Source organism: Cricetulus griseus, chromosome 3 (assembly GCF_003668045.3).
Source record: "Cricetulus griseus strain 17A/GY chromosome 3, alternate assembly CriGri-PICRH-1.0, whole genome shotgun sequence".
Taxonomy (NCBI): domain Eukaryota; kingdom Metazoa; phylum Chordata; class Mammalia; order Rodentia; family Cricetidae; genus Cricetulus; species Cricetulus griseus.
Window position 1 is genome coordinate 217,412,958 of NC_048596.1, and position 27,458 is coordinate 217,440,415.

At 39.1% G+C, this 27,458-nt stretch overlaps 1 protein-coding gene across 1 annotated transcript in view; it reads right to left on the reverse strand.

Moving 5' to 3' along the window:
* Malrd1 (MAM and LDL receptor class A domain containing 1) overlaps positions 1-5,920 on the reverse strand; it is a 608,177-nt gene extending 602,257 nt beyond the window's left edge. Inside the window, exon 1 of the mRNA XM_035442808.1 lies at positions 5,722-5,920. Coding sequence (XP_035298699.1) covers positions 5,722-5,920 — 199 coding nt within the window. The remainder of the gene's footprint in view (positions 1-5,721) is intronic.
* Between the last annotated feature and the right edge of the window lie 21,538 nt (positions 5,921-27,458).

Genomic DNA, 27,458 nt, shown 5'->3' on the forward strand with positions numbered 1-27,458 from the left:
AAGCCACCTCGTGTGTGCATTATAGCATCCTGGCAGACTGAGACATGTCACCAGGACCAATTAGACTGTTAAATATTTCTGTTAGTCATGAACACTTTGCATCTAAAGCAATAGCAAAGGAAATTCCACACATGAGAGCTCACATTTCTTCTATTTCTGCAGTATTTCAAAGAATCAATTAGTCTTAAAAGTAGTTAGCTCTGAATCTATTGATGAAACACTTTAAACACTTTTATACTTAACCTTATCTGGTTAAACCCCTTAAATTTAAAATTGCACTTCAAAGACAACTTCTTATTTGCATATTCATTTATAATTTTGGGTAGTAATTGTGTTTTAAAACTTGTTCCTTGATGCAAAAATGCAAACGGCAGTACTTATAACCTTAAAATATTGTGACAGTTCATGTTAAATCATAAATATGAAAATAAATTCCTACTCCAAAAAACTTGCATGAATAGAAATGTTCTTAGCATAATACATAGTAGGAAAGAAAATAAACTGCCTAATGAACTAAATACATCTTTCTCTTCTGAATCATGAAAATGTGAAAATGTAAAAAAAAAATGACTGTGTGTACAGCAAATGTTAATGTCACCTGCTGATATATAAAGATATCTTCTAAAAAGTTTTTTTTAAGTTTGCATTAACTGACAATTTCCAGTGACAGGGGCCCATTGCAAAGGCCATAAATACACTACCCATTAACAGTCAACTCTATTATTTCCTTTTACTTGATTTAGATATAAGTTAGAGTAATAAAATAATTCTATGGGATTTATTGCTAAGTAAAAGTAGGCAAACTAAAGCCTTTGTACAGGAAATAACACTGAGAAATTACTAGTAAAGAAACTATGGCATCTTTAAGTATATTCAAATGGCCCTGTCATTATAAGAAATAAACCAATTAATACAGAAAGAAAAAGAATGTGACCAAGTGTTGTCAGGAAGGTGGTAGACGAGGCAGCATCTCACAGCATCTTTCCAGTGACCATCCACAAATGCCCAACTGACAAGTGCCATATTTGAATGGAAAGATGAATGTTTTCACTCTATGTTGCCCTTTGCCCAGGCTAGTATAGCACCACAACAGAAGGTTCCCTCAGATCCCAGGGTAAAGAGACTGAGAAACCCACTTTCCAGCCTTTAAAGATCTTTCATAGAAGGATCATTCTTGTCTTACTACATGGGAAGATTTGGAGTATCTTGTCAACTAGATCACCAAGCATCAGTTAGATGCAAAGAACAGGAACAGTGGTGGGGCTCACAGTAACCAGTGTGCAACTCTAGAGGCTGCCCTCCCTTCCTTCCAACAAAGGCATCACGCTACAAAGTCTTACAACTGTACTGATCTGCAGTGAGCAAGTCTGTATGTCTGCTAGACTTGAGTCCCCAGTCATGTTCCCTGCCAGCCATGTCCTCTCCTTAAGGCATCCTAAGATCAAAAAGCCCAGTATAAGTGAACAAGTATCTGAGACTGCCTCCCTCTTTCCTGACCCAGCCAGTCAGCAACACAACTGCTCCAAATCTTGGTATTCTGATTAAGGCCACCATAGGCCTAAAGGCAAAGGCATATCTAAACTTAAATGTGAATGAATCCATTATATTCAGGAATGTATATGTACATACATATACATAGTTCATATAACACCAATTAATGAAAAAGGCCATTAATTTATAACAGAGTAAAAGGGAGTATATAAAATGGTTTGGAGGGATGAAAAGGAAGGGGGAATTAATGTGATTCTATTATAACAGCAAAAACAGAATAAAGATAAAAATGAATAAATGTGGAGCAGCATTCTCTGGACTTACCTCACCAAAGTGGCTTATCAGTGACCTTGAAAGTCTTGCTCATATTCACTGTCCAACACATAACTTTCTTTGCTCAACTACAAATTACAAAGTACATTGTTGTCCTACCAGGGAAAATAACTTAAAATACTGATCTGCCAAAGGCTATAACAAAGCCCAGTTGGTATTGCTACATGAGACAGAATCTAGCCAGGAGGTCTTACTGGGTCAGTTCCATTCAACATTAGTGCACAGGAAGCAGCCAAGCTCAATATTATACCAAAGTCAGATGACACACTAGCAGAATTCTGTGCTGGACTCAATAGTGAACACCTATTGCCATCTTCAAAGGCCAGCAGAGCTGGCACTTTCCTACATGCTCCGGCATCAATGTAAGGATACAATATTATGAAACCTGTCGAGTACATGCAGAACAAGCTCTCAGATAGATCCAACATTATGTTACAAAATAAATTTATGAAAATCAGTTCAAGTGTCTTTTTACATCATACTAGCAAGAATCTTGAAATCAACAAAATAGATCTTGGAAATTTCACAAATATTTGAAAATTGAGACTGCTTATAAATATCCAAGATTTGCAGCTGGAGAGATGCTTTAATGAATAAAGTGCTTGCTGTGCAAGTATGGAGATCTGTATCATATCCCCAGTATGAAAATAAAAGCCAGGCACAGCAGCCTGTACTCATAGTTGCAGCACTGGAAGTTACAGGAGTGTGTCTGGGCTTCACCGGCTAGTCAGTCTAGAAAATTGGTGAGTTTCAGGTTCAGTGAAAATTAGACTCAAAAAATAGGATGTTGAAATTTGAGAAAGATACCTGGCATCAACCTCTGGCCTAGATACCTATGCATACACACATCATAAGCACCATCACACAGGCATGCATGCACATGTACACACAAAAACACACATGCACACATACACATTCACACACACATATACTATTTATTTCAAGTAAACAATCTACCATTATACATCAAGGAGCTAAAATGAAAGAACAACAAAAATAAATGCAAATTAGCAGAAAGGAGACACTAAAAAGAAGATTTGAGATGATTTATGGGGTTATGGCTCCCATGGTACAAGCAACAAAAGCAATAATCTACAAAATGGATTACTTCAAACTAAAAAGTTTCTACATAGCAAATGAAGCAATTAACAAAGTGAATAAACAATCTTCACAGTGGGAATAAAAGGTGCAGATCATATGACATGCAAAAAGAATATTCAAAATACATAAAGAACTCAAGTAACTCAATAGCAAAAGAGAAATATAATTTGAAAATTGACAAAGGAACTGAAGAGGCATTTCTCAAAGAAGTCCTACACATACACAAATGTATGCAAAATCAGATTACAGAGGAATACTATTTCATACCTATTGAGATTGGTTGTTTACTAAAAAATAGGGTAAAGGAGTTAGCCTGGTACTGCAGGTCTATAATTCTAGGTGCTAAGGAGGACCTGAGGCTGATGGATCACAAGTTGTAATTCATGTCTCAATTTTCAGTTACCATTTACCACAGAAGAGAGAGTAAACAGGTAAAAGAGAAGTATTAAGATAAATAGGAAGAAAAGGGATAATCTGTACATTTCTGATGGGAATGTGGTTTAGTACCACCATTGTTAAAATTGCTATAAAACTAAAAGTATAACTACCATGTAGTCTGCAAATGTCACTCTTATGTATGTATATAAATAATTTAAATTAATATGTCAAAAGAATACCCCCATCTCACCATTATTGCACATTAATCAAGATAGACACCTAATCACGGATGAATGTATGAAGAAAATAGAATGTGTACACTATCATATTCTATTCAGACTTACAGAAATTATATTATTGCGAAAGTTATTATGTCATTTGCAACAGAATTCTTAAGCTGGGGAACATTGTGCGAACTGAATTAAGCCAGCCATAGGAGGAGAAATATCGCATGGAGCCACTTCTGTGAAGGATCTAAACATTTTGAACTCTGAGAATAGAATGATGTTACTAGAATTTGTGGGTAAGATGGGGCGTTACTACTCAAAGGATATAAAATTTCAGATAGAGAAGGAGTAAATTTTAGATCTATTGCATAGTAAGATGACTGTAATCAATAATGCATATTTCAAAATAGCAAATAAATGGGAAATAAAGTATTTTATAACAAAAAATAAGAGAGGTAATTAGATGTACCAAACTAAGCTTAGCATCGCATCACAACTTTTTGTGAGTGAACTTGCTTGTCCATCATCCTGGGCACAATACTCTGCCCAAATTTTCTGTACAAAAAAAAAAAAAAAAAAAAAAAAAAAAAAAAAAAAAAAAAAAACTTTACAGTGTCTCTCATTTTTATTTCCAGGTTCTTATCCACATTTTAAATAAAACTTCCAAGTGGAAAGTTCTCAGAAAATGACAATGAAAGGTGAAAATGTCAAGAGGTGGCTTATCAATTTAAACATTTAAAATGAAACATGTTTATTCGACAGATCCAGGACTTTGCCTTCTTCCAAGACTGGCTTATTAAAATTTCATGCAGCAGAGACCTTTCGCACTCAGCAGCTTTCTCCTGCTTTTCCCCACATTAACCTTTTCCCCAAAGCAAGAACATACATGGTATCACAGCAAGGAACTTAATCATAGGGGGACATTGCGCTTCCTGTCAAGCCAACAGAGTGGTTCCTCTCTGCTGCCTACAAAGGATAAGAAGGGCTTCGCAGACAGACCTGAGCATAGGGCAGCATATACATATTTAGCCTCACTGGGAAAATTGGACAGATACAAATGGATCCTTGTCCTTGGTTGTTCTCTATATTTAATAGTTACTAGATATGAACGAAATGAAAATCCCTACCTGGGAGGAAATCACCACCTCTTCTATAGGAGAAAAATTGTTCAGTAATCTTTTTCTTACTTTTTGATGCAATTATGACTGACTGTAAGAGGAAGTCAATAGCAAGAAGAAATATCGAACTATATTTTCACAAAAGAAAGTGATAAATTCTATAAGGACTGATGGCTACTTATCTGAATAAAATTACAAAATGGAAACTTGAATAACATAATGGGCAATAATAAAAATCAGTGGTTCTGATAATTGCATCAATGGTTATATGAACCAACAACAAAACAGAAGCAATTTTGTAAAAATGTCATTTGCAAAATAGATTGTATTAAAGAAGGATACCACTCTCCACGTGCACAGTATCGTGTTCCTTCAAGATTGTGGACTGTGGTAGAAAGGTCACATACACATTTGTCACCTTCTGCATCCTCCTTTGGTACATTTTTTTCCTGTCATTAACACTATTCCAATAAGCAATGGAGCATGTTCCCACCTGTTCAGAGATTTCACTCATCTTAAAAACTTTTATAATAAAATAAAAATTCAAGTTCACGAATCAACAAATAGTTTACCCCAGACTTTAATGCTCATCATACTCTCGAATCTTCTCTAGCAAAATACACAAGCTGACATTGTGCTATGCATATTAATTCGTTTGGCAGTAGTGTCCCATAAGTGAAAATAAAACCTCTCATCCAAACTAAAATTAATTTCCATATTAAATCTACACTTTAGCTCATAATTTCCATCCTAGCATTTTGCAACCAAATTAATGAGTTTCTTTGAAGTTTTGCTTCACTAGTCAAACATAAATGCTAAATTTCTGTTTACTATTTCTTTACAATCAGCAAAACCATTTTAAAACCCTTTCCATCGAGTTAAAATTGTAGTGATGTGATATTATAACAATTTTATACATGAATCTTATTTATTAAATACCATATTTTCACCCTTAGAGACTCGAAAATAAAGTCACACTCTGGGCAGAAATCTAGCTGGATCCTCAAGGCTCCTCACAAGCCTCTGTCTGAGGAAACACAGAGAACTGGAGTTGGAAGGAAAATGACACTTACATTGTTCCTCATCGCTGTTGTCCCCACAATGGTCTGTGAAGTCACACACATGGTCAGAAGACAATGGGACTCCATTACTGCACAAAAAGGCCTGGACTCCTTGCTGACCCAGTGAAGAAATGAGAAGACACACAGTCCAAAGAGAACAAAAAGGTCCATTAGCTGGGAATACCGACAAGGCAGTCTGGAAGAGGAACATCCCTTGGTGTTGGCGATGCAAGTCAGACACTGACAAGAAGAGAGCTCATAACTGGAAACCTTTGTTTTCTCTGTTTTTCAGATGTGTTTCCTGTGAGTGTAACTCGTTCTCTAATACAATTCTAAACACATGTCCCTGGCAGTAACTCACTCTTTAAGAGGAAGGACCTTGGAAAATATTTAACTTGAGTAATTACACCACATCAGAAGCTAGCTGAACATAGCTGTTTATGACCCTGTGTAGAGTTTTATGACCTTGCTATCTGCTGAAAGAAAAACCTAACAAAGAGAAAATACACAAACTGGGGGAGTACAAGAAAGTTGTAAACTTATGTAAAGATTGTCCATCTCTTACATTTATCCCCTTTCATGTAAATTTAGCACAGTATTATCAGACCAGATTATAAGAAATACTGAATAAAATGCTTTATTTCCTTTGGGGGTTGCAAACAATTCAAGACCTTGGGCATACTAAACACATGTTCAACCACCAATCTTTGTGTTTTGATTTGCTTTGTTTTGTTTTTGAAAGACTATCTCCTTACATAGCCTAGGCTGGCCTTGCGTTTGCAATCCTACTGCCTCAACTTCCCAAACACAAAGAACAAGAATAGGAGAAAATACAGACAAGCTTGGTGTCAGGAACTTGAATTCAGACATTCCACTAATGAACATAAGTAAAAGTTTCTTCTAATGTATACCAGCTCACCTGTCCTTACACCTTAATTGACTTTTAAAAATAAAGTGTGTGATTTGGGATGCACACTCAGAATTTACAGTGTACCGAAGTAGCTAATATAGAGACATTAAATGAAGAATATCAGGAGGGGTCACAGACATTTTTATGAAGTCCACTATTTAAGTATCCCTTTACATATAATTTCTTGGGGTTCTTGACTTTTCTTCTTTTCATTGGCAGGGACCAGAGGAAATTGTCTCATTTAATCAGGATGGCTTTGAACTCACTATATTGCCATGTTTGACCTTGAACTAACTATCCAGTCTCTATCTCCTAAATGTGGGATTTAGAGGCATATGCCATCATGCCTGGCTCTTAGAGTTGTTTGCAACTACTTTGTTTTAAAATTTCTGCAGTGTAACTGAACTGATAAAGACAAAGACAACTCCCAAGCCAGTAAGAAGCAACTAGAAAATACAGAATGGGAATACCAAGTTTTAAGGATAGAGAATAAGCTTGTGCATACTTTTCTTAATGTTAACAAATAAGCTTTGATGGTATTCTAGGACAAGAGCAAATGTGTATACACGGTGTGAGCATTCAAGACTCTCAAGGGAAGGGAATCCCTGTTTGTGCCTTATCAGTGAACATTTTACACATTCTACAGCATTTAAACCTTCTATGATGCACTCCTTCAGAAATGTGTATCCTTTTAATTTTATATATGATGAATACTGATCAATACTTTCTCTGTCTCTTCTGTGTTCCTCTTTCAAATTCTGATTATCTTTATTGTTTTCTATAGTGTCTCATTTTCTGATCAGTATATGCATTCTTCTCGGCCTTCTCTTCACTTCTATGACATCAGGAATTATCTATTTGCTGTTGTATATACTGATCTATACCTGTGATCTTGATACTCTTCTCCTTCCTGTGTACACACACATGCATGTTCACACACATGTGTGCAAACACGCATACACACACACTAATTGATATGTATACTTATATCAATGATTAAACTTATTTTCTCTCCCCCACTGAATCAACCAGCTATTACCGCTGTGGAATATTAGTTGAAAACATGTTACATTTGTTTATGCTATGGAATATTTCTTTAATGATGCAAAGATATGTTGCATTCTTTTATGTTGCATTTATTTAACTCTGTGAAGCTGTGTTAATTTGTCTGTCTAAAACTTCTGATTGGTCTAATAAAGAGCTGAATGGCCAATAGCAAGGCAGGAGAAAGAATAGGTGTGACTGCCAGGCAGAGAATAAATAAAAGGAGAAAAAGAGGAAGGAGAAAGAAAAGAAGGGGTCATCCACTCAGCCACACAGCCAGACATGGAATAAGAAGGGAAGAAAAGATACTCAGAAATAGAGAAAGGTAAAAGCCCAGAGACAAAAGATAGATGGCATAATTTAAGTTAAGAAAAACTGTCAAGAAACAAACCAAGCTAAGGCTGGGCATTCATATGTAAAATAAGACTTCATGTGTCATTTATTTGGAAGCTGGGTGATGGGCCCCCAAAGAGCAAAGAAGCAGAAGAGTAAAAACCAACCAACTAAAGTTACTCTGTTTCATAGTTCAGTGAATAATTCCTTTGCCAAACTGTCCACCTGAAGGATATGTATTTTTCACTGGGTTATTCTCATCTATTTTATCTTATTCATAAAATGTTGTGTTTTCCATGTGAGAGTTGTAGACTATCTTCATTTCTGTCATTCAAACTATGGTAAGCTCCTCTTAACTCATCTTCTGTTCTTTAAGTCCAGTGCAACTCTAAAGTGCAAATGTTCGTACTTATTTTCCTCTAAAATAAGTCCTGGAGGAATAACAAATAAAAATTTTCCTATTTAGTGTCATGTGTGGCCTCCTTTCTCATGCTCTGTTGCAGATTTGTTACACTGCCTCTGAGTATGTCTCAAAACTCCAGTTCCCTTAATCTCTTCAAGTCAATATTCATTATTGACTTATTATCTTAGGAAATCAATAAGGGTTGAATTTGAATGTCCCCATATGCTCATGTTTCGAATGCTTGTTCCTTCAGCTATTGCCACTATTTTGGGAAGCTACAGAAATTTTAGGAGCTGGAAACGAACTGGCAAAAATAGGTCACTAACTAACTGGCAAAAATAGGTCACTAAAGGCATGTATTTGAAGTCTATATGTGTCCCTTGGTTCCTACCTTTCTCATTGCTTACTAGCCTGTTCTGATGTGAGCAACCTCCTCCACATGTATCTGCTACCATGAGGTTAGCTGCTCAGCTACTCCTTCAGTAATGTAATGGTCTGAAACCAGGACTCAAAATAAGTCACTCTTTTCTCCTAAGTAATTTTTGTCATGTATTTTGTCGCAGCAATAGAAATTAATAAAGGGATTTTTTAAACAAAGTATCTTGGTCAATTTTCCAAGAATAGATTACGTTTCATTGCTAGATCATCTCACAACCTTCAACTCTCATTCACTTTAGCATCTCTCTGTCCAGTACAGTCACTGTCTACATAATTGATTCCCTCTATTGGTGTATAAGAATTAAATATGTTATACATTAGAACTCTTGACTTGCTCATCCTACCTGTCTTCCTAAATGTCATGTTCATTCTCTTCATTTGGTAACCATGACTGATACTCTATTACTCTGTATTTGAACTTTGAAAATATTAGATTCCAAATATGAACTATCATACAATATTTTTGTTGCTTAGTCTGAATTATTTCACTTATATTATCCTTCCAATTGTATCAAATGGCAAGAGACTAGAATTTTCTTGGAACTTAATACCTGTCTGTTGCAATTACCTCACCAACAGTTTTACTCATTCATCAACAAATGGACACAGGTTGCTTCCATATTTTGTTGACTGTGACAAGGTTAGAGATATTATGTATAATATGAGCCCTGTAGGAAATGAAATATATATATATATATATATATATATGTGTGTGTGTGTGTGTGTGTGTGTGTGTGTGTGTGTGTGTGTGTGTGTATCACATACACATGGAGAGAGACATGGTTGTGTGTCAAGTTGACAATGGGTGGACTTGTGATGGCTTTTCTTGGTTATCAACTTGACTACTTCTGGAATTAACTAAAACCCAACTGGCTGGAGACACCTGTGAGGGATTTTTCTTAATGAAATCATTTTAAGTGAGAAGATGCACTTTTAATCCAGACATTTGTATATGGAATGATCCACCTTTAATCTGGTCCACAATTTCTCCTGGCAGCTTACATAAATGATATGAAATATGTGAGTTCTCTTTGCCTGCTTGCTATCACTCTCACTGATAAGCCTGTTCCTTCACCGGCTTTAGAGCCTACTTCTTTGGGATTCTGGCATGTACTGAAGACCAACCCAGACATCCAGCCTTGTGGACTGAACAGTTACTGGATTCTTAGACCTTTCAAACTATATATATATATCACATATATATATATATGAGAGAGAGAGATTCTAGCAGTTATATTTCCTTAGAAAATGCTGACTAACACAGATTTTGGTACCAGAAATGGGACTGTCAATCATGAGTGGGGTACTAGCTGGCCCACCAAGCCATAATATAGGATGTACACAGAAGCAATACATTATAAAGTAGAATTGGACTACATGCAATTAGACTGAACAGGTCCTGAAATCACAAGCAAGTTACATAAAGAAGTTGCCCTAATGTCTATGGCTTCTACACCTATTACAATATGTTCTGCTGCCAAGTATGCACTTACAGCCTCAAGGATTAGGTCCTATGATAATTGACTGAGGAAGAGAAGAGTAGAGCCTGGTTTAATGATGGTTCTGCATGATATCCAGATATCACCCAGAAATGGACAGCTGGGACATTTCAACCCCTTTCTGGGACAACCTGAAAGACACAAGTGAAGGGAAATCTTCACAGTTGGCAAACCTCCATGCAGTACACATAATCATATACTTTTTTTGAAAAGAAGAGTGGCCAGATGTTTAATTGTTCACTCATACATAGGTTGGAGTCAATAGATTGGCTAGATGGCCAGGGACTTGGAAAGACTGTGATAGGAAAATTGGTGAGAAGGGCATCTGGGGAACAAATATGTGGATTGATCTCTTCAAATGGGTGAAGGATGTGAAGATACTTGTGTCCCATGTAAATGCTAATCAAAAGGTGACTTAGACTGAGAAGCAGTTCAATATTCAAGTAGATACGCTGACCCATGGACAGTCAGCTTCTCTCCCCAGCCATTCCTGTCATTGTCCAAGGGACCCAAGAAAAAAGTGGCCATGGGAACTGAGGTGGGGGTTATGCATGGGCTCAACAAAATGGATGGCCACTCACTGAGGCTGACCTGGCTACAGCTGCTTCTGAGTGTCAGATTTGCCAACAGCAGAGACCAACACTGAGCCCCAGATATGGCATCATTATCTGGGTGGCCAATCAGCAACCTAGTGATAGGTTAATTATATTGGACCACTTCCTCCATGGAAAGGAAAACTCTTTGTCTTTACTGGAGTAGATACTTGTTCTGCTTGTGGATTTGCCCTTCCTGCATGTAATGCTTTGACAAAACCATCATCCATGGACTTATAGAATGCTTTATCCACCATCATGGTTTTCCACTCAGTACTTCGTCAGAACAAGGAACTCACTTCACACCCACAAAAGTGTGACAGTGGGAACAATCGTGGAATCCATTGTTTTTACCATGTTCCCTACCATCCTGATGTAGCTGGCCTGACAGAAAGATGCAATGGCTTTTTGAAGAAACAATTACAATGTGTGCGTGTGTGTGTGTGTCTGTGTGTGTGTCTGTGTGTGTCTGTGTGTGTGTGTGTGTGTGTCTGTGTGTCTGTGTGTGTGTGTGTGTGTGTGTGTGTGTGTGTGTGTGTGTTAGACACAAAGACAGACAAAGAGAGTTGGAAAAGGAGTTCTTAATTGGTCTAAGTAATGAAAACCCAGAGTCAGATATAGAGGAAAATACTGAGAAATCAGAGAGAAGGAGCAAGCCACAGCACATTGTATCTCCTTAGTCTCAGCAAGCAAAAGAGTGATTTCCTGTTTCTCCCTGCTTATATCTTGTTTCTGCCCAGCTACCTCATGTCCTGTGTGTCTGTACACACCTCCAGACCTCTATGATTAGCTAGTGACAATCTCCATTCTCTAAGCCTAAGATAGGCTTTATTTGTACAAGCAAGATATCACCAGTGGGAGTCTCACTGAATTAGTCAATTTTAACTGCTCCTGTCTGTCATACATCAAATGACAAATGTATAAGTTATATGAGCTGACAGAAATGTTATCTTGCTTCATGATTAATACCCTTTTTATTCTCCTGGTATATCATTAAATATGCTGAATATACCCCTTAAATGAAATTTTAAAAGAACAAAGTAAAGACCAAGACTGGCAAGATGGCACTGCAGGGAAAGGTGCTTTCTGTACAAGTCTGCCAGCCTGAGTTCAATCTCCAGAGCTGTCAAAAGCAAGAGAAAACCACATCCAAAAACAAAAAACTGCCCTGTGGTACAGGCATGATAACTGAGCAGGTAAGGTTGTTCACCACCAACCCTGAACACTTGAGTTCTAGCCCTAGAATCTACAGAGTTGGAGGAGAGAATCAGGTCCTACAAGTTGTGTTCTGACGTGCACAAGCAGATGGGGCACATGTATGGGCACACACACAAGTGACCCATACATTCAAATGAAAGAATAAAAAAGAAAAATACAAAATGTGATAAATACACATAACTAAGAAAAATAAAGGCTTTATTTAGATTGAAGTTAATTTCCCCTTTTAACACATGTTTGCTACGTAATTAAATTTTCTCTCTGTCCACACAGGAAATGGGGCATGGTAGAGACTTTTTCATCCTTGTGTCTCCATTTGGTAGCACATGTCCTGAGCAATTTCTATTTGTTTGAACAACTTGATTCAATTGTTACCTGAAGGAAATTTATTAGACATTACAATTATTTCACTTTTTGTGGAAGTATACAAGCAATGTTGCTAAAGATACAACATTTTTACCAAGACCAGATGAAAGGTTTGTGTTGGTTGTTTACAGTGTTGCTTTTCCATTTTTAAATCTTTTGTTATTTTTCAAGCTCTTACTGAATTTGACATTTCAGTTTTATATAACAGAAACATTTGCATTTCACAACACAAAGTCAGTAAAGGATAATAATGTGTAGAGTCTATTTTATATTTTTCTCTTTTAAAAAGAAAAGAAATTTGAGGAGAAAAGAAGAAAATAAGCGACAAATATAGAGTTAATGAACTAGTTTATTATTAAAATAATACTTTAGGGGAAGCTCCATAATTAATGCTAAAATAATTACTGAAAGAAATTCTGATGAGGGTATCCCCTCCACCCTGACCTCTGCTGAGGTGAGTATCACCTCTTGTCCCAACTGACTCCCACCATCACCCCTTCCTTCATCTTTCTGGCCTTCTCCTGACATAGAGTGGACCTCCCCAGACAGGGAGGATCTCCCTGAGTCCAGAAACACCTCATTCTCAGTTGCCCCTATGCCCTGACATCTGCTGAGTGAGAATACCAGGAGAGGCAAGACCATCCAGAGATGCAGACACTAAGTCTTGGCCCACATATACCACTGGGTGACAAGGGAAATAAAGAGACCCCACCTGCACACACTAGAAGAAGAGATGGGAAGAAGACAGAATAAGAATACATTCAACAACAAAAACACCAATATGACAACACAAGAATCTAGGGACTCCACACCACCAAGATCTGAAAACTACAACACAGAGGAAGAAGAAGAGTGGGACCTTAAAATCTACTTTATGAAGATGATAGAGTCCCTTAGAGAGGAAATGATAAAAAAAAACTCCTAAAGAAACAGAATAAAAAACAAACAAAAAATTCAAGAAATACATAATTCGCTTAAAGAATCTAAAGAAAGACAAGAAAAAACAACCAAACAAGTGAAGGAAACAATCAAAACAGTTCAAGGTATGAAAGCTGAAATAGAAACTATAAAGAAAACACAGAATGAGGGGATGCTTCAAATAGAAAGGCTGTATAAACAATCAGGAACAGTGGATGTAAGCATAACCAATAGAATACAAGAGATGGAAGAGAGAATCTCAGTTGGTGAAGACTCACTAGATGATGTGATATACAGTCATCAACCAAAAAAATCTCAAATCCAACAAATCCCTAGCACAAAATATCCAGGAAATATGGGACACCAAGAAAAGCCCAAACCTAAAAATAATAGGTACAGAAGAAGGTGAAGAAATACAGCTCAAAGGTACAGAAAACATATTCAACAAAATCATAGAAGACAACTTCCCCAATCTACAGAAGGATATGCCTATGAAGATACAAGAAGCTTACAGAACACCAAATAGAATAGACCACAAAAAGAAGTTCTCTAGCCACATAATAATCAAAACACCAAACTTACAGAATAAAGAGAAAATATTAGAGCAGCAAAGGGAAAACGCCAAATAACATATAAGGAAGACTTAAGAATTACACAAGACTTTTCAATGTAAACACTGAAAGCCAGAAGGTCCTGGATAGATGTCTTACAAACACTAAGGGAACATGGATGCCAACCCAGAATACTGTACCCAGCAAAGCTTTCAATAATTATACATAGAGAAAACCAAATATTCCATGACAAAACTATATTTAAACAATACATATGCATAAATCCAACCTTACAGAAAACTCTGGAAGGAAAACTCCAACCCAAAGATAATAACTACACTCACAAAAACATAGGCAATAGATAATTCCACTTTACCAAACACAAAAAGAAAAAAAAGTGTGAAATCTACACACAAATGACACCAACAATAATTACAAAACAAACAAGAACCAACAATCAATGGACATTAGTAACCCTCAATGTCAATGGTTTTAACCTGCCTATAAAAAGATACAGGTTATCAAAATGGATACAAAGACAGAATCCATTCTTCTTGTGTATACAAGAAACACACATCAACTTACCTCAGACAGACATTACCTCAGAGTAAAGGGTTGAGAGAGAGCATGCTAATTAACAAAATCAGAAATGAAAAGGGAGACATAACAATTGACACAGAGGAAATCCAGATGGATCAAAGACTTCAACATAAATCCAGCTATACTGAATATCCTAGAAGAGAAAGTGAGAGATACCCTTGAACTACTTGTTACAGGAGACTGCTTTCTGAACATAACACAAGTAGCACAGAAACTGAGATCTACTATTAATAAATGGAACCTCCTGAAACTGAGAAGCTTCTGTAAGGCAAAGGACACAGTCAGTAAGACAAAACGACAGCCCACAGAAAAGATATTCACCAACCCCACATCTAACAGAGTGCTGATACCTAAAATATACAATGAACTCAAGCTAGCCACCAAAACACCAAACAATGCAATTAAAAAGTGGGATGCAGAACTAAACATAGAATTCTTAACAGAGGAATCTGAAATGGAAAGACACTTAAGAAAGTGCTCAACATCCTTAGCCATCGGGGAAATACAAATCAAAACAACTCTGAGATACCATCATACACTGGCCAGAATTGGTAATATCAAAAACACCAATGTCAGTCAATGCTGGAGAGGATGTGAAGAAAAAGGAACACTCTTCCATTTCTGGTGGCAGTGCAAACTTGTAAGAACATCTTGGAAATCAGTGTGGTGGTTTCTCAGAAAAATGGGAATCAGTCTACCTCAAGATCCAGCAATTCCTCTCTTGGGCATATACCCAAAGAATGCACATTCATATAACCAGGACATATGTTCAACTATGTTCATAGCAGTGTGTTTGTAACAGCCAGAACCTGGAAGCATCCTAGATGCCCCTCAACTAAAGAATGGATAGAGAAAATGTGGTACATTTACACAATGGAGTACTACTCAGCAGAGAAAATCAATGGGATCTTGAAATTCACAGGCAAATGAATGGAACTAGAAGAAACCATCCTGAGTGAGGTAACCCAGTCACAAAAGGGCAAACATGGTATGTACTCACTCATATATGAATTTTAGACATAGAGCAGAGGATTACCAGCCTACAATCCTCATCAACAAAGGAACTAGGAAACAAGAAGGACTCTAAGAGAAGAATGCATGGTCCCTGGAGAAGGGGAAGGGGCAGGATCTCCTGAGCTAATTGGAAGCATGGGAGTAGGGGAGAGGGAGCTGGGAGAATGACAGGGGGAGAAGAGGAGGGGAGAGGAGGAAATGGAGGAGCAGAAGGGTTGAGTCAGGGGAAGAATTGAAAGCAGCATGAGAGATACCATAACAGAGGGAGCCATTATAGGTTTGAGGCAAAATCTGGCATTGGAGAGATTTCCAGAGATCTACAAGAATGACACCAACTGACAATCTAGACAATGGTGGAGAGGCTACCCTAAAAGCCCTTCCCCTAGAATGTGACTGATGACTGCCTTATATGCCATCCTAGTGCCCTCATCCAGTAGCTGATGGAAGCAGAAGCAGACACCCACAGCTAAACCCTGAACTGAACTCTGGAACCCAGTTGCAGAGAAGGAGGAGTGAAGAGCTAAAAGGTCTGTACCAGACTGGTGAAACCCACAGAAACAGCTGACCTGAACAAGGGGGAGCACATGGACACCAGACTGATGTCTGGGAGACCAGCATAGGACTGATCCAACCCCTGAACATGGATTTCAATGAGAAGGCCTCAGCACTCTATGAGGCCCCTGGTAGTGAATCAGTTTTTAACCTTGGCATAAGAAGGGACTTTGGGAGCCCATCCCACATGGAGGAAGGCTCTCTCAGCCTGGACATATGGGGGAGGGCCTAGACCCTGTGCAGGATGAGATGACAGATTTTGGGGAACCCCCATGGAGGACCTTACCCTCCCTGGGGAGCAGAGGGTGGATGAGGTGGGTAGCTGGTGGGGGTTGGTGGGAGGGGAAGGAGAGGGAGAAGGGATTGACATGTAAAGTAAAAATTTTAAAATTAATTTTTAAAAAAAAGAAAATCTGATAAGGAGAAATACTATCAAAGACGAAAGCCACATTGTATTAAAAGAAACAGTCCCCCTGAATGTGGGTGTTAGTTGTGGGGCCTGGGCAGTCTATAGGGCCACTGGCAGTAGGACCAGTATTTATCTCTAGTGCATGATTGGACTTTGGGAGCCCATTCTCTATGGAGGGATTCTCTCTCAGCCTAGATACAAGGGGGATGGCCTAGTCCCTGCCCCAAATCATGTGCCAGACTTTAATAATCCCCCATGGGAGGCCTCAGCTTTCCTGAGGAGTAGATGGGGTGTGGGGTGGAGGGTTGGTGGGGAAAATGGGAGGGCAGGAGGGAGAGGAAACTGGGATTGGTATGTAAAATAATATTGTTTTAATTTAAATAAAAATTTAAAAAGAAACAGACCCTTAATATTAAATTATGAAATAGAAAGCATGATGAAAGGATTTCAATCTGAGAAGATTGAAAGTTAGTAATGGTATTGCTTCACAAAGGAAGAAAAAGAATTTGTTAGAGAAAAATTCCTGGCCTGTTTAAAAATCCAGTTTAAGATTTCCAAGAATTATGACCATTCAAATAAGAGACTACCATGAGACATTATCTACTATGGGCACAGCAAGTCGATAATGGATGCAATGAAATCAACAAACCAACTGTGTTTTATATGTACACCCTGTGTGATAAAGAAAATACAGCAGCTACCTATAAAATAAAAAGATTAAATTCTAAAAATAGACACGACAAACAAGAGGCTAACTGAAAATTAGACCTGAGTAATCATTAAAAATATAATCATTGCAAAGATAAACAAAGCAGATGGTATAAACAGAGCATAATAAAAATTGACACAGAATTTAGTGAGGTGAATATAGATATGCATAAATGATACAAAATGAAGCATGAGCAAGCATAAGAAATATGAAATTATGTAGCTTAAGAAGCTGAAACACAAGATGACAAGATTTAACATGTGACTAAAAGAAGTTCACAAAAACGCTATGTGAGACAATGAGGAGAGTTAATGTTTTAAATTTAATTTCCCAAAATGAGGACAGATACAAACTTGATGTATCAGGGTACATGATAAATAAAAATAATTAAGTTAAGCTAGATTCTGTGTAAGCAGACACATTCTAAAGACATGAGAATGTCTTAAACACAAAAAAAGACAATACACATTACATACAAAGAATACTGTATACACAATTAACATTTCAACATCAGTTATGTGAACAAAAAGACAGTGAAATAATGTCTCATTGTGAGAAGAAAAAATATCAGTGGACAAACACTGACCAGTAATTCCAATCTTTATTCAGGATAACTAGTGACTTAGAAAATTGGCTGCTGAACAGTAACTTCTGGACATGATAGGGTGTCTGCACTCATGAGATCACAGCAGATGGGTTGCCTACACAAGACCTACCAAAGATCAAGTCAGCCAAAGATGTGGGAGGGGCTCACAACTTTCTCCCCACAACTGAGGAGCTTTGGCAAGTGAAAGCTACCTGGTTAAGGTGAGTAGTTTTTTTCTTCAGGGAACTGGTCCAAGTTATATTGCCCAGGCTCCAGTGGATGGCCCTACACCTATGAGGATAGCACTGGTTAGCTTCAGGGGCTATGAAAAAAGACATAGAGTTGGGAGGGAGATGTGGGAAGAGTGGGTCTAAGAATAGTTGAGGGAAAAAATGCAGGATCTATGTGATCAAAATACATTGTATACATGTATGAGAATTTCAAAGAATGAATTAACAACTAGAGAGCTTATTCCCAACAGCTTCAAAATAATGAATATATTTAAAATTAAATCCCCTGGGAAACTACATAGGAATAAAATGCTAGCTCGTTGAACTAGCTTCCATCTACTTCAAAAACTCAGTGTATCACAGATGAGTCCTGGTAGTAATGGTATTCAGTGCCAAGTGAGGAGGAAAAAATGAGCCATTTAAAAGTGTAAAAACAGAAAGAAAACAAGAATTAGTCATATGGTTTTAAACAGATGCAACGGGAGTGTGAACAATCTGCTTCTGGGATGTACTTGAGATGTGGGGACCTCTTTAAGTTTAGTCTTGAGCACTCTTACCCATTTGTTGATTGGATGCTTGCACTCTTCAATGCCTAGTGTGGGGGAATCATATTGCATCCCACTTACTTTAAGCAGCTCCAGTGGCAGCGTCATTGGTGTCTCCCAGGTATTTAGTCTCTGTCTCTAGTAACCATTCTCAAGAATAAAAGAAATGTTAGCCAGCTTTGATTCAAAAGAATACAGCCTGGCTATGTGATGGCATTACATTAGGGATAGTCTCACAAGGTGATTCAATTAATCTTCCACAGGCATTTTTGTTGTAGTCTTATACTCAAGAACCTTGCCTTATTTAGTTACCACATGGCACTGCATTTGCCCTTGTCCACATCTTTCTTTAAAACTTCAAATGATTTACTGAATGTTCTACCTCTTCCTTAGAGATACAAGGTATAAGATGGACCAAATGGTCTTCTGGTTTCACTTAGCACAAGTCTCCATAACTTCATGAAAATATCAGGTGTGTGTGTGTGTGTGTGTGTGTGTGTGTGTGTGTGTGTGTGTGTGTGTGTGTGGTTTATCACTCAATTTCTGCACATGTAGACGTCACCAAGGGCTCTAGTAAACATGGGAGTTGATAGTGCCCAGATTCTGCCAGAACAATACCATGTTTGTGATGGGTGCACACAGTGCCTTGTTCAATAATGAGATCATTGAACCCCTGCAAAGGACAAATGGAGTGCTTGTGTCTTAAAGTAAGAATTAGGGCTGGAGAGATGATATACTTAGTAAAGCCTTTGCTGCAAAAGCTTAAGAACATTAGTTCAAATTGCTAGCTCTCATAGAAAAGCCAAGTGCAGTGGAATTCTCCTGTAATCCTAGCACCAAAGAGGCAGAGACAGCAAGATCCATATCTCCAAAGCAAACTGGAGCACAGTCAAGGAAAGCTCCTGATATCCACCTCTGACCTCCACATACTCAATGTACAAACAAACCCATGTACATGAGTACACATGCATGAACATTTGCAGACACATATGCTACACTTACACAGACATACAAACACACACACACACACACACACACACACACACACACACACACACACACACACACACACACACACAGAGAGAGAGAGAGAGAGAGAGAGAGAGAGAGAGAGAGAGAGAGAGAGAGATTAAGGAATATTGTCGTCTTAATTGAAAACAAAATATTTCTAGAGCCTGCTTGATAGGGTAAAGAAAGCAATATATTTTCCATGCTGATATTTGTATAAAAACTTGATTATTTGTTTTGATACAAAATCTGCATCTGGAGGCACAGCTGTTATAAGAGTCCCAATCTGATTATATTTTCAATATCTCTCCATTATTTTCCAAGGCTCATCCATCTTCTTCAAAGGACAAAATGGCAAGTTAGCAGGGACAAGGATGAGTGCCAATGGCAGGTCTCATTTCTCCACTCCCCAGGAGTGCACCTTTCCTATGTTGCACATAGCAGATCTGAGTATGCCTCTTAGAAAACCTTGTTTGAAGTGTTACCTCTTGCTAGCAATTGGAGTCTTCCATTTCAAAGGGTTTCTTACTATTCTGTAAGCAACTAGGTAGGGCAAATCACTGTGCCTAAAGTCTTATTGTAAGCAATATGGATTATGCCAAATGCTTGTTTTCCTTGGGGGAAGCTGGATTTTTGGTGCATACCAAGCAGAATCTGACTACAAGAATAAACCCTACTATGGGTACAGAGTTTCTAAGGAGTATTGCTGGTTGTAACATTTCACATGTATTGTCATGACTCTTTACTGGGCAAATGAGGCTGGACTATGTGACTCCAATTAATGAGAACTCTACAAGTCTGTTCCTGGTTTCCCCTAGATTTTGCCTCATGTTCCTCTTCCGTTTTGTAATCTTGCTCTGTATTCTGTTATAATAATAAAGTTTAACAGTGCATGCAATGGTATGCTGTGTTCTTTAACTCCTCTATTAGTCAGTTTGCAATGCTATAACTAACAAATACCACCATTATTCTCACAGTTCTAGGGGATGAGATGTCCAAAACCAAGGTGCTGACAAATCTGCTACAGATCCACTTCCTGATTTAAAGACAACTTCACTGTCCTAAAAATAATGGTACCTTATGATATTCAAATGTTCTTCATGACTTAAAAAGGGAAGATAGTGGTAGAAAAAGATCATATCTTTGTATATCTTGTTATAACGGTATTAATCTCATCATGTACTAGTTCCCTCCCAAATTCCCTGCCTCCAAATACCATCACATTAAGATTAGGCTACATCTGGGAAACCAGCATGGGACTGATCCAGACCCCATGAACATGGGTGTCAGTGAAGAGACCTCAGAAATCTATGGTGCCCCTTGTAGTAGATCAGTACTTACCCCTAGCATAAGAATGGACTTTGGGAGCCCATCCCACATAGAGGGATACCCCCTGAGTTTAAACACACAGGGATGGGCCTAGGCCCTATCCCAAAGGATATGACAGATTCTGAAGAACCCCTATGGAAGACCTCACCCTCCCTGGGGAGCAGAAATGATATGGGTTAGGTAGGGTGTTAGTTGAGGGGGGCAGGGGAGGGAGAGGGAACTGGGATTGACATGTTAAGCAATCTTGTTTCTAATTTAGAAAAATAGATTAGGCTACAGTGTATGAGTCTGGGACAATACAGACATCCAAGCATATTTCCTAAAAATTCATTAGATTTGAAGATGGCCTTATGGATCTCCCAACAGAAAATGAGCTTATCAATTGCATTTGCATATTAATAAATTAATAATTAATTGCAGTTGCACAATAAATCTGTGCCAACATCCCACTTACCAGTGTGAAAAACCATGTGATAGTTTTACAGAATGACTGAACTCACCGGGAAGTGTCCTAAAGTACACTTATCAACCAATGCTCTTACTTCCCATCACTGATCAATGAGCAATGGTGTCCTTCTGGATATGAAGGGGTATAATATCAACTGAGAACCAGCTTGATAATGCAAGAAACTGCTGAGTATTTCCTATATTCCAATAAACCTCTCCATTCAGAAGACATTGCTATTCACCCAGGCAAATCACTTGCTGTTTATGTATCAAAGTACGGTGTATTTCAAGAGTGACCCACCCATTTTAGTGCTGTGCACTTCAAGGTTTGTTAGCCACTACTTAGATACTTTGCATACCTGACTTGATTGCATATTGTATTATGGCAACATATTAACCTTGCCTGCAGTCATTATTTTGTTACTAAGTCAGTATCATTTTGAGTTACTCTCATCTCTATTACACACAAAGTTCAAATAGATAGTCCACAAGAGCATTTTGTAAGAATCCTGAAGGTCTTTTCACGAGGAAATCTATAAATATTTGGCAAATATAAATATTGTCTTCTAGACAATCTCATTTTGGAGCACATAGAATTCAAGGAAGCAAACAATAGCTATAATTCCATGGTTAGTTACCACTTGATATTAACTACTAAGCCTTCTACTCTAATAGTCTTATTTACTACTTCTTGAGTTACTACCTCTTCATTATAGGTATCTCAAATATCCTATACACCAGGCTCCACAGAGTCTAAGACTTAACTAAGTAGTCATAAAAATTCTACATGGCCAAAACTAAAGTATTTCCCTAAATTGAAAGTTGTTTTCTCACTACCTGAACCAAATTAGGCATCCCCGTATACATTCCCCATTTTTAATTGATTGGTTGATATGATTTGGCAAACGTTGAAATCTTAGTTTTATCACTCTGCTCTTCACAGTTCTGCCTGCTCTGTAGTAACAAGGTTGATGGGGTGAAACCTGAGAAAAGCTGTGTCATGAGGGAGATAACAAATGCACTGAAGAGAGAGACAGGGCTGCCTCTTCACAAGGGAAGCTCAGGAGCGTTTGGAAGTCATAAATACCTTCCACTGCCCAGACTCTCTCCAGTTCTTTATTCAGATCTTAGGCTAACACACTTTCATAAGCAATTCTCTAACTTCTGCACAGAGTTTTAATGAGTCTTTAAATTCAAGCTATTTTTAAAAATCAACAACTTGCAAAAACAGATTCAATCTACAAGTAAAATTAGGTTGTTTGGGGGAGTCATAAAATTTTCTGGTCCTTTGACCATGCCTCAGCACAAGAATTTAACAGCTTGAATGTGACATTTTCTTTCTTTAAAAATGGCACTCACCCTACGCAACAAGCCCTATGTCCTCATTCTCAATCTTTTACATTTTTTGTGTGTTGTTTTTGTGCAACTGTTTTGTTGTCGTTGTTGTTGCTGCTGCTGTTGGTAATTGTTGTTTGTCACATTCATCCCTCTCGTCCCTCCGTCATTATGAAGCTATTCAGAGTCATTATGGGGTTTTGCTGCTTTTTGGCTTCTGATCACTAGAATCTATCACCCATTCTCTATTCTCAGAGAGACCTTTTATCCTCATCACTAATAATGAGCATAGCCCTGTGACCACAACTCTAGCCTACAATGACCAAAATTGAACCTGGCCATGCTGATGTCCCTCTCACAGGCACTATCTTTGTGCTTTTAGCAAAGTGTTTCCTCTGAGCCTTCTGACATCCCTCCATATCTCCCCTTGCCAGGGAACGTCAAGCATTTTTTTTTATAATTAGTGTTGCTTATCCCCTTTAATCTCAGTTCTCTTTGTTCTTAGCTCGAATTTAAATCCTATGTTCCATAAGACTTCTCTGAAGTCTGTGGATTTGGCTACATACAATTATTACCTCCAAAATCCAGATACATAGTTCTCTTTAAGCTCTAGATGATATAGAATACCTAACTCTTACAACTTCTGTGGTATATAAACACATTCTTCCATATTCAAGCCCAACGTGCCTACAGTCAAGTTATGCTGATTTCCCACTAAACCCATTGGTTTGTGAAGGAAAAGTCCCTGAGCCTATTACAGCAAGGGGAAATGGGTGGTTCCTGAAAGGATACTCTTCTTCCAAGCTCCTCCCTGTTCTTCATCTCTTTGCAGAAAAATAATGGCTGCTGAGAGGTCATTCATGTTTCCCCAGGGATGTGCCCCTGATAAGTTATCCAATCCCAAGTGATCATCACTAAATACATATACATATGAACAACACTAAGTGGATTCAGTAGATTGTATTTATATACACATATGTATATATGTATACATATACGGATGTAACAATAATAAAGAAAAAGTTATGAATTTGAGAGTGAATCAGGAAGACATGGCAAGAGTTGGGATTGGAATGGAAATGCCTGAATGGGCAGAGCTAACACATGGAAAAGACCCCACATTGACTCAGCAACCAGTTGAGGCAGACAAATGGCAATCAGGAGAGCAACTGGCACAGAGCACTCAGGACATGTTCCTATATCAACTTGAGGCCCCTCCAGAGAAAAATCAAGTGTGCTCCCCAAATAATGATGCAAAATGTCCCATGATTCTTTAGCCAGCCCACCTCAAACTACTCTGTACCAATCCAAAGCACAGGTGAAGCCTCCCTTTCTTCCAAACTTGATCTTTGTTACCCTTCTCTCTGCCTTTGAGTTTTTGTTTAGGCAAGGTAACTGACTCATTTGTAATGATGAATACATAGCTTCTTTGGTTCTCAATTGGTTGGTATTTGACTATTTTCACACCTCTGAACCCCTATCTCATTTTGACTGTCATCATACCTCTGGAGGGAAGATATGTGTAGGTGCATTGATGACCTTGAATTACACATATTTGAAGTATGACCTGAAACCCACATTAATTGTAGGAGTTAAAGGCCCTGTTACTTAGGAAAGTGATAATCACCCCTGGAGAGAAACAGGCAACACAGTCACCTAGAACAGATATTCAGCCCATTCGATTTCCCATCCAGCTTCTTAAATACATTCCACTATAGGGGACACACACACACACACACACACACACACACACACACACACACACACACACACAAGAGAGAGAGAGAGAGAGAGAGAGAGAGAGAGAGAGGCAGATTGTGAACCTCTCCATACTTCTTAACAACATCTCATGATATTCAAGCTCAGATGCTTCCAAACATTATGTAGAGCAAGGATCTTGAGTCCCTCCCATCTGTTTGTTCTTGTTTGTTTGTTTTCCCTAAGTTTCTGGATGTAAAGCATTATTGGCTAGGGCTCTTAACTTAGCACAGCAGAACTGTCTTGCTTAGACATTAATGTCTCTAGAGAAGCAGAAGAGATGACTTAGTGGTTAAGGTCATTTGCACAGGACCTGGGTTCAATTTTAGCACTCACATGGCAGCTTAACTCCAGTTCTGAGGGATACAATGCCCTCTTCTGGCATCTGTGGGAACTGTATACTTGTGATGCACATATACACATGCAAGCAAAATAACCAATATACATAAAAATAATATACATGAAAAATAATAAAAAAATAAATGTCTCTTGAGCTCTTCAGCAGTAACTATTTAGCTCCCTGCTCTCACCATACTGAGGTCTACTCTAGTAGCTCACATTGTAGACTGTTTTAGCCTTAACCTTCTGACTAAGGGCCCTTATTTCCCCATTAGCTCTCTGTAAAGAATCAACTCTACTTAGCAGCAATTAGCCAACTCTACTGTCTTTAAAAAAAACTTTTATTGACTCTTAGTAGATTTCACATCAAGTACCACACACACATCTTCCATCCCCTGGGATTTACCCTTCATCCTTGCAAGCTCCTCCATAAAACAAAACAATTTTAAAAGAAAACCCAAAAAATGAAAGAAAACAAACATAACAACAAAAAAAACAGAAACAGAAACAACAACAAAAACAGAAAACAAGCAACAAAACAAAAGGAAGAGAAGGTCATCATGGGAGCTGTGGTGTGACCCTCTGGGCCTCCTCTTGGATATCCTGTTGTTGTCTTGTGTCATGGAGATTCTGCAGTTTTGGATCTGTAGATTCTGTTCCTTTACAAGCTGCAACAGTTCACAGATGAGGTGAATGTTGGGGTGAGCCAACTCATAGCTTGTTTCTGGACCTGGGTGGTAGTTAAGCTGGTCAACTTGCCAGCTTTCCCCATTGTCACCATCTGGGGAGTTCTCCAGAACTGCCTCAGCCAGCCCACCCAATGAAACCTGCAGCAAGGAATGATCCAGTTCTCTTGCTCTCAGGCCCACACTCACAGGACCAGAGCCAGTTCTATCATCTTGCTCAGGCATGCTGTAGGTCCCTCTCTCTTGATTGTTATATGGGGCATGTGGGAGGCTTGAGGGGGCTCATCTTCCCTGCTCTCATGCCTTCAAGGCTGTCTCACCTCATCCCCTACCACAGGATTATCTCTAGTGTGCTGTTCTGGTGGGGTACAGGGTCCACTCTCCTATGTGCTGCAGTTGATGAAGGGCAGAGCTAATTCTCCTACTCCCATGACCTAGGAGAAAGCTCTCTCACCTGCTTCAGGGTCTAGGAGGGGGTAGACAACTTTTCCTTACCCATGCCACCACATAGTAGATAAGGAGAGGTGGAGTCAGCTCTGCTGTTCTCACACCCTCAGGGCTGGCTCACTTGGTTCCTATGACCCCACCCCCGTGGTAACACAGGCCATAGACATCAACACAGATTTCAGCCATAGGAGGACCAGACCCAGACATGGCCCTGGTGGCACTACAAACCACCCAGATCAGTATGGTTCTGGTAGCAGCAGCATCCTCAGACATCAGCATGGTCTCAGATGGCTGACTATACCCCCGGTATCCACATGGTCCTTGCCCTGGGAAACACAGGCATCAACTCAGACCCTGGTTGTTGTAGAGCTACCAGCCCAGACATGGCCCTCAGCAGCAGCCCTGTCCTAGATGACACCATGGTCCCAGTCAACAATGCAGGCCATTCAGATCAGCATAGTCCCAGCAACAACAAGGCCCCTGGACACCCACATGACCACAGGCCGTGACCTAGACCCCAGGCAACCCTGTGGCCTCTGGTGGCAACATGGACCATAGACATCCACATAGACCCTGGCTGTGGCAGGACCACAGACTCAGACATGGTCCTGGGCTACAGTCCAGGCTCAATTGTCACCATGGCCCCGGGTGGCCATGCAGGCCACTCAAATTAGGATGGTCCCCACAGCATCATGGCCTTCAGACACCACCTGGCTCCAGGTGATGGCCAAATTACAGGTCTCTGCGTAGCTCTGTGGCAACAGGAGCCACAGACATCACCTCATGCCCTCTCAACTGCTTTAGGGCCTCAGATCTAGATTGAACCTTGGCAGTAGCCAATGCCCCAAAATGACCCTGGACTCAGGTGACTAGCACACCATTCACATTAGCCTGTTGCTCAATACCCTCGCTTCTTCAGATCTGCCTCCTCCCCCAGCCCATGAACGGCTCCACTTCTCTCTCTCTTCCACCTCCCCATCCTCTCTGTATCCACTCACTACAATGGCATCTCATTGCCTAGCATGAGGGCAGTGAACTTGGTTGAGACCTGCCCCTGCCAGCTGTATAGCATTGCAGGTAGCTATAGCTGTGCCCTGGCCCAGGGCTAGAGACCCCAGATGGCCAACTCTACTGTCTTTTAAAGCCTCATTTTCCCTGTTCCTATATCTTAAATGCTCTGCCCATTACACCCTAAATGGCATTTATTTCCCACTACACTACAGATAAAACCTTTAGTGACCAGGATGCTACCTTCTACCAGTGGCTATCTTTTTTGACACACTCTTGAGGATGGATATGATTTCCCTGCCACGTGATAAGGGTATCAGTCCCCTGGCTCCATCTTACCCGCTGCTTATGAAGAAAAGCACAATACCCTTTGTGATTAGGGTTACCAGACAGTAGATGTGAAAGTGGAAAATTAGAAAGAAAGAAACATTGTAATTTCCAATTCTAAACCTGTGATAAAAAGCTGGGGTTGAA